The sequence below is a fragment of the Littorina saxatilis genome, linkage group LG4 (assembly GCF_037325665.1).
Source record: "Littorina saxatilis isolate snail1 linkage group LG4, US_GU_Lsax_2.0, whole genome shotgun sequence".
Lineage (NCBI taxonomy): Eukaryota > Metazoa > Mollusca > Gastropoda > Littorinimorpha > Littorinidae > Littorina > Littorina saxatilis.
In genome coordinates this window covers 49,856,282-49,873,530 of record NC_090248.1, presented here as the reverse complement: position 1 = coordinate 49,873,530, position 17,249 = coordinate 49,856,282, and the positions used below count along the sequence as shown (strand labels likewise).

The following is a 17,249-nucleotide window of genomic DNA, read 5'->3' as shown; positions in this document are numbered from 1 at the left end:
TTACAGTGCCTTTTGCTTTGTGTGTGTGTTCAGGAGAAAGACTTGAAGCAGTACATGGACGACTGCGGCAACATTATGAGCATGACCAATGTCAAGGTAAGTGAATCATGCACATTTTCTTCAGTGTCTTCGGACAGTCAGTTTCCAAAATGGTTGATCATTTGATTATTGATGGTACATTTTGCGCAGCTATACCCATCTCTCAGTGCACAGCGTGTGCCACCTAACAGTGGAACCTCCCTATTAAGGCAATGAGCGGCACTAGAATGACCAAAATGAAACATGGAAAATACATGGAGTAACTTAGTTTTCTGGGTAGTTATTGAAGTGACTTATATAAAGAAATAAAAAAATTGCGAAAACTAAAGGACATGGATTGCCGTCGCTATGGAAACTGGCATACACAGCGCCATATTGGATTTCTAGGAAACGGTTTTACAGCAACATCATACATCAGAAATGCTTAATATTTGGCACAAAGATACACAAGACTTTTATCTACAATCATATAGAACGATATTTTGACAAAAAACTACAGTTGAATTTAAATTAATTTTTGAAATAAAGATGAATGAATATGCAGTTAGAAATTCATTAATCCTTATTACAAAAAATAATTTAAATTCAACTGTAGTCTTTATTCAAAATAACGTTCTATATGATTGCAGATACAAGGCATGTGTATCCTTGTGCCAAATATTATGCATGTCTGATGTATGATGTTGCAGTAAAACCGTTTCCTAGAAATCCAATATGGCGGCTGTTTCTATAGCAACGACAGTCTGTGTCCATTAGTATTTAAATTTTTTTCCATTTATTTGTATAAGTCTCTTCAATAACTACCCAGAAAACTAGGTCATTCCATGTATTCTCCAAGTTTAATTTTACTGCCGCTCATTGCCTTAAGACCTAACAAAATCAGGTCTGAAAAAAGAGCGAGTCTAAAAATGGGGGTATATTTACAGAGGTTACGTATGAACAGAAAGTCTGAAAAAACAAGGCCTTGAAATGGAGGTAGTTTTAATGTAATTTTTTTTTAATGGAATTTTCACTGTAACATTGTTGCCACAACCTTGTTAGCAAGTTTCTCTTGTCTGAATAGTATGAGTAAGACTTAAGAGTAAGAAATATAATAGTAAGAGTCCTATCTATACCTTACGCAGCTATGCGAATTGGTGTTGGAATGGCGAGGAATACAGTGTCGCGTACCTTTTTCCCAACTTAGCAGCAAATGAATTAGTTGATGTGTACTGACAGATTTATTACTCATTTGCTGGGTTATTATCTTTTTTCTTTTTTTTAGTTAAGATTGATATTAATTAGGCAAAGCTGACTTCGCAAAAATCTACTTCAAAAAGCTCGCTGAATGAAGCTTTGACACGGAATTTTCATAAAAAAGACTGCGAAGTCGGGCTCAATTAAAGACTGCCTAATTAATTTAGGCGAATGTTCTTACATCAGCGGACATGCATATAAATGTTGGTGCCATCTGATTGTGCAGATATTCCTGTTCCAACTGTTGCGGGGTCTCAACTACTGTCACAAGCGACGGGTGCTGCATCGTGATCTCAAACCTCAGAACCTGCTCATCAATGAGCGGGGCGAGCTCAAACTGGCCGACTTTGGTGAGTTTTTCAAGCACCAATGAAGGAGAGTTAGGAAAACGTTGAGCAGCATATTAGCTCAAACTGGCTGAATTTGTGTCGCACAGATAAAGGGAAATTAAGAAAATGTTGAATAAGCTGAGCTCAAACTAGCTTTGGTGAATTTTCATTGCACAGTCTGAGCGGGGGAGTGAAGAACGTGTTTTCACTCAGCCTAAAACTAATGTCCAACCAGACAATTTTAATATCAGAAGAAACTCCTGAACAAACAATGAAGCTGCACCGTTGTTCTTCTGATTTAAGTATCTCTCCAGCCACTGGTTTCTGAGACAATTTCTATTCTTTGGATTGGAGTGAAAAGTCTCCCTAACAGTTGTAATGAAAGTTGGATCTTTGGTTTTTATTTCACCATGAAAGTAGACTCTGCGAGTGAGTTTGCCAGGGGGCACACTTTACAGATGCAGCAGGCTTGTAGCCAGAGAGTGATCAGGTCTTGCAGCACAGCAATTTACCTGTCTTGATGACCTTGTCCATCTTGTTATGCTTTGTCTTTTTGTTTTGAGTCTAAATATTTTAGTTTGAAACCTGAAGAACTTCACAGTTAGCGAATGTGTTCTCAGTCAGAACATCTCTACATTGCCCATGTTTTTCTGTTATTTTATTTTATGTAACAGATGGTCTTTTATTTATATAAATACATATGTACTGTGAAATCAGAAATATCATGCCATGTGTAACTGTTTCAGGGTTGGCCCGGGCAAAATCAATACCGACCAAGACATATTCAAATGAAGTTGTCACACTTTGGTAGGTGTTTTGATCCTAATACATGTAAAGTTAAAGGCCTGTTTTGTTATTGAATGTTGAGCTTGTTTTGCAGACAGAAAATTGTGTGTGTGTGTGTTGCTCAATATATAATAATAATAATAATAATAATAATAATAATTTCCTCCGAAAATGGCGTATGGCTGCCTAAATGACGGGGTAAAAAACGGTCATACACGTAAAATTCCACTCGTGCAAAAAACACGAGTGTACGTGGGAGTTTCAGCCCACGAACGCAGAAGAATAATAATAATAATAATAATAATAATATCTCTGTTATTCTTAGAATGAAGCTGTTTATAAATACTATTAACAATACATACAGTTCTACAGTCTCTAATGACGTACATTATCTCTACTTCTTCATTTTCCTTCTTTTTACATTTAGTCAAGTTTTGACTAAATGTTTTAACATAGAGGGGGGAATCGAGACGAGGGTCGTGGTGTATTTGTGTGTGTGTGTGTGTGTGTGTGTGTGTAGAGCGATTCAGAGTAAACTACTGGACCGATCTTTATGAAATTTTTCATGAGAGTTCCTGGGTATGATATCCCCAGACGTTTTTTTCATTTTTTCCATAAATGTCTTTGATGACGTCATATCCGGCATTTTGTAAAAGTTGAGGCGGCACTGTCACACCCTCATTTTTCAATCAAATTGATTGAAATTTTGGCAAAGCAATCTTCGACGAAGGCCGGACTTTGGTATTGCATTTCAGCTTGGAGGCTTAAAAATCTGAAAATTGTAATTAAAATTATTTTTTTATAAAACGATCCAAAATTATGTTTATCGTATTCTTCATCATTTTCTGATTCCAAAAACATATAATTATGTTATATTCGGATTAAAAACAAGCTCTGAAAATTAAAAATATAAAAATTATGAGCAAAATTAAATTTCCGAAATCGATTTAAAAACAATTTCATCTTATTCCTTGTCCGTTCCTGATTCCAAAAACATATAGATATGATATGTTTGGATTAAAAACACGTTCAGAGAGTTAAAAAGAATAGAGATATAGAAAAGCGGGCTATCCTCCTCAGCGCAACCGCTCCCGCGCTTTTCTGTATTGTTAATTTCACTGCCTTTGCCACGAGCGGTGGACAGACGATGCTACGAGTGTAGGGTCTTGCGGAAAAAATGCAATGCGTTCAGTTTCATTCTGTGAGTTCGACTGAGCTTGACTAAATGTTGTATTTTCGCCTTACGCGACTTGTTTTCTCTTGATGCTTCTGTGCGTGCGTGTGTTTATAGTAAGAACTCGCCAAAGATAAATTTTAATGTTAATGGCAGATATCTACTCTGTGCAGTTGACTGTCAGTGTGCAGTAAATTGTGGTGTGAATGTTGTAGGTATCGACCACCTGATGTCCTACTTGGGTCCACAGAGTACTCAACCCCTATCGACATGTGGTCAGTGACATTCCTACCAATCTCTTTCACTCACTTGCACGTTGCTGGAGTTTTAGTATTGTTAACTACCCTGAAATTGAGGTATGGGGGGGGTACACGTACGTTCATACACATAAAAACATGAGTAGATGGGAGTTTCGGGCCCTTCTCTTCTTTATGGTTTGTACTCGCGTTTTACAGTCTTTGAGGCTATGTATTAATCATTTGAATTCCTGGGCTCGTTTGAATCCATTTCATTCAACTATGACCTCAACCTTTTCGCCCCCAGACCGCCCAATACCGCGCACTCAATCTACCATATGCAGATCCCTGAAACACCTGCTGTACACGATGCTACCAATGACGCATATCTGTCCATTTGTACTGGCTTCCTGCGGTGTCAGTGAGCATTTATAATTTTGGAAAACTCGCAGTAGTTACTTAATAGATTATGTTTTTTTTCAAGTTTGAAATTGACCGAGTTACTTTCCATGCATTTGGATCAATCAATCAATATGAGGCTTATATCGCGCGTATTCCGTGGGCACAGTTCTAAGCGCAGGGATTTATTTTTTTATTTTTGACTCACATGCGAAGCAAAAGTGAGTCTATGTACTCACCCGAGTCGTCCGTCCGTCCGTCCGGCCGGCCGTCCGTCCGGCCGTCCGTCCGGCCGTCCGGAAAACTTTAACGTTGGATATTTCTTGGACACTATTCAGTCTATCAGTACCAAATTTGGCAAGATGGTGTATGATGACAAGGCCCCAAAAAACATACATAGCATCTTGACCTTGCTTCAAGGTCAAGGTCGCAGGGGCCATAAATGTTGCCTAAAAAACAGCTATTTTTCACATTTTTCCCATTTTCTCTGAAGTTTTTGAGATTCAATACCTCACCTATATATGATATATAGGGCAAAGTAAGAACAATCTTTTGATACCAGTTTGGTTTACCTTGCTTCAAGGTCAAGGTCACAGGAGCTCTTCAAAGTTGGATTGTATACATATTTTGAAGTGACCTTGACCCTGAACTATGGAAGATAACTGTTTCAAACTTAAAAATTATGTGGGGCACATGTTATGCTTTCATCATGAGACACATTTGGTCACATATGATCAAGGTCAAGGTCACTTTGACCCTTATGAAATGTGACCAAAATAAGGTAGTGAACCACTAAAAGTGACCATATCTCATGGTAGAAAGAGCCAATAAGCACCATTGTACTTCCTATGTCTTGAATTAACAGCTTTGTGTTGCATGACCTTGGATGACCTTGACCTTGGGTCAAGGTCACATGTATTTTGGTAGGAAAAATGTGTAAAGCATGTGAGTCGTATGGGCTTTGCCCTTCTTGTTTTATTTTTATTTTATGCAATTTATATCGCGCACATATTCAAGGCGCAAGGATTTATATATGCCGTGTGAGATGGAATTTTTTTACACAATACATCACGCATTCACGTCGGCCAGCAGATCGCAGCCATTTTGGTGCATATCCTACTTTTCACGGCCTATTATTCCAAGTCACACGGGTATTTTGGTGGACATTTTTATCTATGCCTATACAATTTTGCCAGGAAAGACCCTTTTGTCAATCGTGGGATCTTTAACGTGCACACCCCAATGTAGTGTACACGAAGGGACCTCGGTTTTTCGTCTCATCCGAAAGACTAGCACTTGAACCCACCTCCTAGGTTAGGAAAGGGGGGAGAAAATTGCTAACGCCCTGACCCAGGGTCGAACTCGCAACCTCTCGCTTCCGAGCGCAAGTGCGTTATCACTCGGCCACCCAGTCCATTTAGCGTTGGCTGTATTTACTACAGTGGAACCCCCCTTTTTAGACCCCCCAAATTAAGACCTCCCCCTTTTTAAGACCTTGCTTTTTCAGACTTTCTCTTCATAACCCCTGTCAATTTACCCCCATTTTAAGACTCCCTCTTTTTTTAAGACCTGATTTTCTCAGATTTTTAAATGTCTTAAAAGGGGGGTTCTACTGTATAAAGATGACGTCCCAGAAGTTAACACTAAAACTTCCTCTCTCCTCTCAGGAGTGTGGGCTGTATCTACTATGAGATGACGTTCAGTGACCAGAAGTGAACACTAAGACTTCTTTTCTTCTCTCAGGGGTGTTGGCTGCATTTTCTACGAGATGGCGTGCGGGCGGCCGCTGTTCCCAGGCTCCACAGTGGAAGACGAGCTTCACCTCATCTTCAAGACGCTGGGCACGCCCACGGAGGACTCGCTCCCGTCGATATCTCGTAACCAGGACTTCCTGGCCTACAACTTTCCACACTATCAGGGAGAGGCCCTCATCACTATAGCCCCAAGGTGGGTCTGATGGGACGAGGCTTCGCAAGCAATTATGGGACAGGTGCAATGGCCTAATGGATAAGACGCCTGAGTTGGTAGGACGTCGGCCTCCTAATCGGGAGGTCGTGAGTTCGAATCCTGGTCGCTGCCGCCTGGTGGGTTAAGAGTGGAGATTTTTCCGATCTCCCAGGTCAACTTATGTGCAGACCTGCTAGTGACTTAACCCCCTTCGTGTGTACACGCAAGCACAAGACCAAGTGCGCACGGAAAAGATCCTGTAATCCATGTCAGAGTCGGCGTATGCTGCCTGAATGGCGGCGTAAAAACGGTCATACACGTAAAAATCCACTCGTGCTAAAAACATGAGTGAACGTGGGGGTCTAAGCCCATGAACGAAGAAGAAGAAGACGCCTGAGTCTCCAATGCGGAGGGTTGAGTGTTCAAATTCCGACCGTGCCTGGTGGGTTAAGGCCCACAAAAAAAAATTGTCTGTTTCTGGTCACCCGTCCGACCCTAAATTTCGGCGCCGACCCTAAACTTTTTTTTTCCAAACTCAAATTTTTTTTTTTTTTTGGTGGTAAAGGACAGGGTGAGAAAATGAACAACAAAAACGTGTGAAAACGAAAGTCCGCTGACGATTTGTAAATGTGTTGAGTGTCTTGTCTCTATGTATAGTGAATCCAGTCTCTTTGCGCGATTTTTAAAGTTAGTTTTATTGGTCTACATTTGGGTTAAAAAAAAAAAATAAAAAAAAAAATTAAAAAAAATCCCTACCTACCAACCCTATTTTTTTTAGCAATGTTACCAGAAACAGACAATTTTTTTTTTGGCCTAAGGGTGGAGATCTTTCCCCCCTCGCCAATGCAGACCACGGAGTGCCATATCCCCCTTCGTGTTTGCATGCAAGCACAAAACCAAGAACCTGTAATTCAGGTCAGTTCGGTGGGTTAAAGAAACATGAAAATACCAAACATTCATCCCCCAAAATGGCTTCCTAAATACATGGCGGGGTTAAAATGTTCATACCTGTAAAACCCCACTCGTGCCAAAAGACAGGACAGTATGTTAAGAGTTTATTCTGCCCGTGGACGCAGAAGAGAAAAAAAGACGCTTACAACGGAACCCTCCTTGTCAAGACCCTCCAACTGAAGACTGCTTTATCAGACTTTTTGTTATAACTTCTGTAAATGTAGCTCCATTTTAGGGTGTGAGCCTTTTAAAGACATTATTTTTCAGATTTTGGGAGTTTGGTCCTTATAAGAGAAAAAATTTATTTGTTAATAGTTCAGAATGAAAGTGTTTTGTGAATTGTTGTGCCATTGGCAGATAGTTCTTGTTTGGAAAAATGTCAGAAAAAATCTTTATCTTCAGGAAAAAAATGTGAGAAAAAAGGAATTGTAGTAAAAAGATGAGTTGATTGTAAGATGAGGTATATTTCATCACAAGTAGATTATGTTACAGATTGGACTCAGATGGCCTTGACCTCTTAGCCAAGTTCCTCAAGGTAAGAGGATTTACTCTCTCTCTTTCTCTCTCTCTCTCTCTCTCTCTCTCTCTCTCTCTCTCTCTCTCTCTCTCTCTCTCTCTCTCTCTGACTGTTTGTCTGTCATTCTCTCTTTCTCTCTCATTTGTTTGTTTACCAGAATGATGAGAAAAGGAGGATACGGTAGAGTGAATATGACTAGCAAATTAAAAAATCATACAGGCTTCAGGAACAGAATATAACAAAAAGAGCTAGCTGTGCAACTAACGAAGAATGAAAATAATTTCCATAGTATCATTTGTTTGCCTTTTGGAATGTGTAGCTCATTTCCATTATCCTTTTTCTGTGTGCTCTAGTGTGCTGAGAGTAATCTCCAGTGTAGCCAGTCCAGATAGTTAAATTCTGTCCAATTTTTTTGTTTTCTTTCATTTTTTTTGTCCAAGGAAATTCACAGAAAAATTATCTCTATCATGAATTCTTTACATTACCTTTATAGTTTGAGAGGTGTAAAAAAAAGATGAAAATAGGTTTGAGGTTTTTTTGTGGTTTTTGGCTCACGTAAGTGTAGCCTATGCGATGATAAACTTTGTCTGTACGTGCGTGTGTGCGTGTGTGTGTGTGTGTGTGTGTGATAGAAACTTTAACATTTCCGAGTCTATGGATAAAGCTCGCATAAGAAGATTACGTCTCGGTCAAAAGTGTTTGACGTGTGTGATAGAAACTATTTGAAGACGTCACATTATGACGTAAGAGGGTTAGACGTCACGCAAAGAAATTACTGAAAGTCTCGGTCATTGTTATTGTGAGCGGGCCGAGACTAGTTGGCAGATCCAGGGTCTCGCTTTCTTGCACAGTTTCACCTATGCTTACTGTGTGTGTGTGTGTGTGTGTATGTGTGACGGAGTGATTGAGTTTGTGTTACTGTTTGTCGATTTCTTACGTGAGCCTTGAAGGCTTCGCCTCTTGTTTTTTTTTAAATCGTGACATTGCATGCCTGTTTTTTGTGTGTACAGTACAATGCCAAGATACGAGTCTCGGCAGCTGATGGTCTCAAACATTCTTTCTTCAACTCTCTTGGACCAGGCGTGCACATGCTGCCAGATAGTAAGTATACTTATGTCATAATAGACGAATTTCGGAAATAACTGGGTTTGTATGCGTTGTGAAAGTGTATGTGAATACTCTTGCTTTTTTTTTTTTTTTTTTTTTTTTTTTTTTTTTTTTTTTACAATTTTATTCAAATAAATAACAACAATCAACAATATCTCATACAATGAATTAAATACATCTTATCGAGTACAACAAGCTAACTTTTTTTTTAACGTTTTGTTCTTCGAACACTCACACAAAAATGCTTCTTATCTGTAACTGCCTATTAAAAATACTTTCCAACGGTAAAAACGAATTTGTTTTTTTATATATACTAACGCACATCTTTCCGATTAAGATAATGTGGTTCAATTTATACATAGTTGCCTTTTTCACCATTACAAAATGCATACCAAATAAAACATCACTAACTTTCAAAACAATCTTAATTTCTAAAGTACGAAAAATAAATTCTTCAATAAACTTCCAGAATTTGTATACAACCGGGCATTCAAAAAAGAAGTGTTCAATGAAATCAGTTACATCACAACAGTAATTACATTTATTAGTTTCCGTTACTTTCATTTTACACAGGAGAATGTTGGTCGGATAAATGTTGTGCATAATTTTCCAGTGTAAAACTCTTAATCTAGTCTCTTGTGTTGACTGATGGGCAACTATCCAAGAACGTTCATCAATTTCTACATTAAACTTTCTCTTCCAAAATCCTCCGGAACATGGTACATCTGTTTTCATATTAATAATCTCTTTCCGATATTCTTTGGCACTTAACACATTTTTGCCGTTAAACAGTGGGGTAATACAAACATCATCAGTCATATTTACAACATTTTTCCTCATGAATAATGACACAGCAGCTTTTACAACATTATATTCAAGAATTCGGTTTGGCGAATATCCAATCAAATCACATATATCTTGATATGATAATATGTCTCCCGAACGTACAATGTCAGTTAATACCAATACACCTCGTCGTATCCAACTTTCAAAAAATAAAACTTTGCCACTATACGTTATGCATGCATTATTCCATAATAAAATCGGCCCGATTGTCCCACGATCGTAGTGGTTATTATCCAGCCAATATTTTAATACTGCTTTCCAAAAGTGTGATTTCACTAGGTCTAACCCTTTAAATCTTGCACTGTTTACATTCGATAAGAAACATTCAAAGTGCTTTCCAAAACGCAAATACATCATCTTTGGAGTGAGACTCCAATTATCATTTTCATTTGATGTAGTCAGTTGTGAAACCCATTGTAATAAAAAAGAAATTTGCATTTGCCTAATATCGATCATTTTTAAACCACCTTTTTCAATTTCAAAACATAAAACGCTTCTTTTCACCTTTTCAAAGGCCTTCCGATTACAATCTCTTTTTCGCCACAAAAATCTGTACAATAAGGTATTGACTTCATTCAAAACACAGTCAGGTAATACAAACGCTTGCATAATATACACAAATTGTGAAATTAAAAACGTTTTCACAATACATATTTTCCCTAAAATGCTCAAATTTCGCTTCTCCCATGCACAAATCAATCGCTTAATATTCCTTATTCTTCCAGTCCAGTTATCTTCTACCAAAGAAGCACTCTTATCATTACAAAAATATACACCCAAAATCTTCAACTTCTTCTTCCAAACAAAATTATAAAATGTTTCATCACAATGTTTCCTACTACCCAACCACATCGCCTCAGACTTTCTCTTATGTATCCTTAAGCCTGAAAAACTAGAAAAGTCATTCATTATTTCAAGTGCATAATACATATCAATCTCATCCTTTAAAAAAAGGGTGATATCGTCTGCATACAGAGCAATTTTAATAACGGTTGCAATATCAACATTATTCCATAACGAAATTCCTTTAATACGTCTACACTGTCTTATTTTTGATGCCAGTAATTCAATGGCTCCCCTAAATTGATGAATTCTGGAAATAACTCTGTCGGGTTTGTATGGTGTGAAAGAGTGAATACTCTTGCTTTTATTGAGTCAAACTTTCCCACGTGAAATATTCTAGGCCAGTCACTAGCGAGGGTGTGTGTCTCCACACATGGACAAGGAGCTTGTGGAAAAGTTTGCCTCACTAAAAGCAAGAGTATTCACTCTTTCACAACCCATACAAACCGGACAGAGTTATTTCCAAAATTCATCAATTTAGGGGAGCTTAACTCATTGTCTCCCAGGTACGGATATATCCGTACCGACTCATATGGCTCTATCTGACCAGGTACGGACATATCCGCTCAGACTGTTAGCTTCAATCGCTTCCTGTAACGTCCATCTAACGCCTGCATTCCAGCGTGTTGATACACAGTTGCTACACAGTTACTACAATTTTGAGTGACCTGCTGCCGCACAACTATAAGTCTCGGCTAAAAAAAACTTGGTCAACATTGGTGGGGTAGAAAGTGTTAAATTCAGTGTTGTTGCCAGGTGTGAGGTGTGGGGCCTGACAAATTGCAAATTTTGACATCAGCGTTTGTTTAATTAATAATATGTATGCTTCAGAAGAATGTTATATGATATGTGTTGGTGATTCGTATTCCTGGAATATTCTTTTGTGCCCAAATGTCTTGAAACTCTCTAGACTCGGAGAGGGAAGGACACGGAATTCTTTTTTTTTTTCCTTTGAGTCCAGGTAAAATCAATGAAAGCTTAAAAAGCGTACACCACAGCATAATTCTGTTTTCTCTGCATTGAACAATATTAAACTACGAATAACAACACACAATTTCAATACTTAAAAACACCAAAATGTGAACATTTATAAGAAACAATAAAATAGTACATGTACATGTATTTCTTAGCATATAACCACGTTATTTCCCAAATAGTCGCTAGTACTGGGGACACAAATAGCAAGTAAGTACGTGTACATGTATTACTACAACACAACATCTTTGCAGGAGCATCAGGTTATACCCCAGGAAATCTGCTGTCTGTACTAACAATCTATACACTACAGGTCTTAAGATAAAGCCTTGAAATCAGATAGTTTCATTTTTTTTCCTTACATAGAAACGGAAAGCAAGAAAATGTGGATTTAGGCTGGTGAATGACACTATGATTATGTAATGTGTGTTTGCCTTGTGTTTCAGCTGTCTCAGTGTTCACGGTGTCAGGTATTTCATTACACAGAGATCCTGGCATCAGGTCATCGGCTGTGGCGTCAGCAGGTACATACTCTACTTTTTCTACTGTACATATACACAGACATTTAGAGTTTGGGGGAGGCTGGGGGGAGGGGTTGATATTTTTTTTTTTTGGGGGGGGGGGGGGGGGGTAGAACTTGAGAAGTTTGTGTCACAGTGTGTGTATGAGAGATCGAGACATTTCTGAGAAGTTCCATTTGGACAAAGGGGCAACAGCAGCGCTACATATTATACTGGGTTTTTTTAGGACTATAACGGGCAATTAGTTTTCCTCACCTTTGACCCCCGCGTCCTATTGATCTTATCGCCTTGTGTATAGCTGAAGAAGAGAACACATGTACCCACATCACTATACAAAGAAACATATAGCACTCCCTCTCTAGTAAATGGATTTTTATGCTACAATGACCTTTGCAAAGTTTTCTCTCAGCCAGAAGGTCAGTGTCTATGTACTAGGGCAGGCAGCTGGTCTCAGCTGAAATTATATTGATCATTAACCCAAGGTCACAAGGCTTTGATCTCCCTGCACGTTCGGGAGCAAAAATATTTGGACTCTGTGTACAGTAGTACCTGCCATATCCGGTCACCCATTAGTCATTGCAAAGGTGACCGCAAATATCAGGTGGCCGTCCATTACAGGCCCCCTCCTCCTCCAAAAAACCCCCCAAAACACGATCAAGTTTTCATGAAGAAAAGAAAGCGATCATCCATGAGCCGCCGATTCATTGTCTCTGTTAGTTTTGCTTTCGTTTATACATCTTAATTATTTGCGTGTTTAACTCGATCGTCCTGGCTAAGCTATTGTTTCGTATGTTTCTATGTGTGTTGTTTGGATTATTATATATGTAATTTGAGTGTCAGATAAACAAGTGTTTCAAACTCACATCAGCTGTGATCGATCCGGAAGTGACTGCCGTAAATGTACATGTATGCGCATGTCTGTATTTACAGTTTGCGCATGCGTAAGTATTCATGTCGTCTGCTCGTGCTGTGCCGTCTGTGCACACAACACACACACACACACACACACACACACCACAGGCGCTCGCCCGCGAAAGTGACAAGTGGCCGTTAAGTGGCTGCTCCTGTCGAGTAAGAGGGGCACCTTAGGGCAAAAGTCAGTGACCGTTGACCGCGTCCGACAGGGTAACGGCCATTAAGAGTCAATTATAGAAGGAAAACTCATTAGTCATGGGAAAGCTGGCCGCTCCGGGCAGGTTCACGCCCACGAAAGGGCCGGAAATGGAAGGGACTACTGTATTTCCTTTGCGTTGCGGCCAATACAGCGGAAGCGCCAATTATGTGGATTTTTTTCATTTTAACCTTAAAAATGGGGGTTGCCCCTTTTAAACGAAGCACCATGTTGTCCTGAAAATACGGTACACTGACTGAAAATGTACAGAAAACCTAAAGCTGGAATTATTTGTGTGTTGCAGGGAAGCTGCGACGACAGAGTATGTTGTTCTAGACTGTACAGAGACACAAGTGTATTCCTTGCGCATCAACACTGGATCAGACATTGTGCAACATTTCTCTGGAATATCGCCTGGCGCCTGGTATTTCCATGCCTCACCTCTGGAATCCCGTCTGCAAGGACAACCAGACATGGTTCCGGACTTTGTGCTGGCAAACTTTCATGGACAGATCCTGGCGATCTTCTCTTGTGCTTTATCATCCACTGAGGTCCACAGAACAAATGTGATGTTCATCGTAGCTTTTCTCCCAGTGTTTTTTTTTCTTTCTTAGAGCTCTACATGCACAGGTTCAGTATATGGGATTGTTTCTGGGAGTAGCTCTGGAATGGACTGAGATGCATTTTCTACACAACAATGGGAGTGAATCGTCCGTGCAATTAAGCTACACAGCGTGGTGTATCTTCAGAGTCCCGTCAATGTCGATGCAACTTGTCAAGAAAGAATTGGAGCTGGTTTTCTTATCGTCACAAACATGTGGAAGAGAGTTGTCTCTCTTGTCCTCACAACTGGTGGAAAACAACACTTGTCTTTCTACCTGCACATGCATTTCTACGCCATTGATTACCTTCTTTTGTTTTTCCAACGGCAAGATGTTAAAATCATTGACTTATGACTGATTGCAACCCCTCTGTGCCAGCCTTGATATGACAACTGTCAGCCTCAAGCTTGTATACCCGTGCAGCTCTTCGCCACTTGTGATTTCTGCCGTCCCCCTTTTTCTTTTCTTTTGACATCATTGTTCCTGCTCCCTTTCTGATTTTCCACCTGATTTTGTCCTTGGGTCGTTCTAAATAGCTGTGTTCCAGTGGAAAATACCATGTTATTTGCGCAAAGATATTTACAAAATTGTTACGGACAACTTTTTGCCATAAAAGTTGATTTTATCAATAAATACTGTTTCTAAACATTTTTCTTTCGAATGAGAAAAGTCTTCACACAATGATTGTTGACGTTCAATACATTACAGCAGCTAAAAGTTGATTATTTGCATAACACGAAGGAATTGGCCAGAGGATGTGACAGAGATTTGAACACTAAGAAACTAATTAAAAAGACAGTGAATATCAGATATGTGGGGGTTTTTTTTTTACTTCTTTGTAGCATTATGAAATCGGAGTTTCAATATCAGAAATCATGAGAATACATTAATTTCACCATTGACATCGATCGAGCAAACCAAGACGTCTCTTCTTGACCCATCCTAAAGTGAGATTTCTGACATCAAAAGCGAAGCGAAGTTTGAGAAGACGTGATAAATATAATGGCGTCCCTCTAAAATTCTGTCACTTCTTATGTAAATCTCCTGAGGAAATGACAAAGAATGTTGAGAAAAAAGATTGTTTCTGTGACTTTTTCATATCAGCATACTACTCATGCGATCACCACCACCAGGCTGTGCATCTGTCTGTAACGTATCTCATTAACATACACCACACACTTTATAACGACTGACATTATTGTTAAATTAAAAAAAGAAATTTATGTCACAAAATGTCACGCAGCTCTTTAGAATGACCACCTAATTCTTCTTGCCCTGTTCCCTCCACTTTTTCCCTCTCTTCATTCACTGTGTGACTGTCTTGGACTGCACAAAAAGGATTTCTATGAGAGAAAAAAATAACATGCACTGCTTATTCAAGGCCAGTATAGCTAGAGTGAACGAGTCTTGCTCACTGAATCAGAGAAATGGCTTCAATGTGACTGGTAGATTTTTGTTGTATTTATTAGCATGTGATCAAGGATTTGTTTTCCTTCACAAGGCCAATATTTTCCCTGCAGAAGTTTGTATTTTAAGTCAGCAGCTTGGAAACAACAGATCTTTGGTTGCTTTCTTTTATTTCCCTTGGGTTTTTTTTTCTGAAAAACATTTGTTTTGTTTTTTTGTCCCCCCTTGTTCTCCTTTTGTCTTCCTTGTTCTTCATTCCTTGTGGACAGATTAACACGCTGTGAAGAATGTAGCTGCAGGCATAGGTTTTGTTTGCGAAATCGCGGATTTCCGCGAGAAGGAAATTACGTTTCCGCGAAAATAAAAAATTGTTCGCGGCAAAAAAAAAAAGGTAAATTAATTTATATGTATACATTAAATTAATTTATATATATTAATATATATATATGTCTCTCTATCCATTTTTTGCTTACACGAAAACTATCAAAATATTGGTCTCAAATGATAAAATTCGTTTTCCTTCTGGGGGCCTTGGCCCCCCTGGTCTCCCCAATGGGGCTCTGCCCCTGTACCCCGCCGAGGCCTTGGCCTATTTTCAGAGTTTTATCTATTTTGGAATTCCCATGCCTGAATATTTGCATTCGCATGGGACATTTGCGTATGGACGTATGGGCGTGAAATGGAAGGCATGCAAATTGAGCCAAAATACGCAAAAAGTGTGAGAACTACAGACTGTGGCGTGAATGAATGCGACGTATCATATGTTATAGTGCTGGCTTGACCAACCAAACACAAGATGCTTGGATTTGACAACAAGGAGCTTTTAATCTCTTGGCATGGGTTCTCATATTTTGTTTCTCTTCTCCTGGCGTGCGTGGAATTTTCTCTTTTATCACAGATACAGCTGAACGTTCAGCCTGGTATATATAATATATCGTATGTACTTGGAGTCTTGATGCAAGATGTATAAAACGCTAGGGCAGAAAGTCAACAGGGTTAGTGATCTCTTCTTATGTCTAATATTTGAGGCCAAATGATATCACAAACGCTTTTTTTCTGTTCTCAGTATATATGTGTCAAATCGTTACTTTTGTATGCATTTACTTCCTACTGGGTTCAATAACTTATATATATTATTCGTTTAGAGGGGGATGGGGTTCGGGGGGGGGGGGGGGGAGGCTTATATTGTGTACTGTCATGCAGAGGGTTAGGAATAAAAGTAAGGGCAAAGGAGACTATCTAACGCAGCCACAACACATGAAGTTCTAAAAATTTAACGTACAATTTTTGTTTGGTTTGTGTGTGTGTGCTCTATTGGTATATATTTAGACAAAATGGAATCAGAAGTAAAAGTGTGCTTTAATAAGTGCTTTGAATACCTATTTATTCTCCAAAACGATTTTGTTATAGCCCGAGCCAGAGCTCGAACAAATTGGTGAATGTAAACTGCATTATAGATTAGACAATACATTTGACAGAAGAAATTCAGCAGAGAAACTGATGTTTGTAATTTGTTTTGTGGTTGATGCGTTATCATGATCGACTTGCTTTTGAAATTTGATTGTGAATGGCTAGTTGTGGTTGGATGTTTGGTTTGGTTTGAAGTGTGGATAAACAGAGCTGAGTCTGCAAGAAGTAAAGTTAGGTAATTGTGTCCCTCTGGGTTATCTGAATATGTTGGCACTGTAGGTACTTTCAGGTATTTTAATTTGTATGTGGGGATTCATCCAATCAGGTTTTTCAGTCATCTCAGTGTCTATTCAGTGGCTTCTTTTCTTGTCTTCATAAAATCGTTTGTCTTGTCTGAAACCATATTGTCCGGGTATGGTGTGGTAACAATGAATTGTAGTCGTCTACATTGTATTCAGGTGACTATATGGCAGATCGGACGGGTTGCCAGTTCATTTCCACGTGTCTGTTGTTAGTGTTTTAATTGTGTAGCGTAATGTCTGCTTCTCACTGTGTTGTTCCGTTATCTTGTTTCTTTACTGTCCTTTTTTGTGTGCATGTGTGTGTCCCTGTTGGCTTTAAACGTGTAGTTGGAACTGGGTAGTATACTGTCTGATGTCAGCCTCTGCTCTTGTTTGGTATTCTTGTATTCAATTTCAGTTGTATGATGTATTGTTATTGTCTTTTTGACTCACATGCGAAGCAAAAGTGAGTCTATGTACTCACCCGAGTCGTCCGTCCGTCCGGAAAACTTTAACGTTGGATATTTCTTGG

General features: G+C 39.1%; 1 protein-coding gene across 1 annotated transcript in view; it reads left to right on the top strand.

Moving 5' to 3' along the window:
- LOC138964993 (uncharacterized) overlaps window positions 1-16,199 on the top strand; it is a 51,134-nt gene extending 34,935 nt beyond the window's left edge. Inside the window, exons 6-14 of the mRNA XM_070337115.1 lie at window positions 34-96; window positions 1,502-1,625; window positions 2,351-2,411; window positions 3,780-3,839; window positions 5,943-6,146; window positions 7,590-7,632; window positions 8,625-8,715; window positions 11,832-11,909; window positions 13,322-16,199. Coding sequence (XP_070193216.1) covers window positions 34-96; window positions 1,502-1,625; window positions 2,351-2,411; window positions 3,780-3,839; window positions 5,943-6,146; window positions 7,590-7,632; window positions 8,625-8,715; window positions 11,832-11,909; window positions 13,322-13,353 — 756 coding nt within the window. The 3' untranslated portion in view covers window positions 13,354-16,199. The remainder of the gene's footprint in view (window positions 1-33; window positions 97-1,501; window positions 1,626-2,350; window positions 2,412-3,779; window positions 3,840-5,942; window positions 6,147-7,589; window positions 7,633-8,624; window positions 8,716-11,831; window positions 11,910-13,321) is intronic.
- Window positions 16,200-17,249: the final 1,050 nt, after the last annotated feature.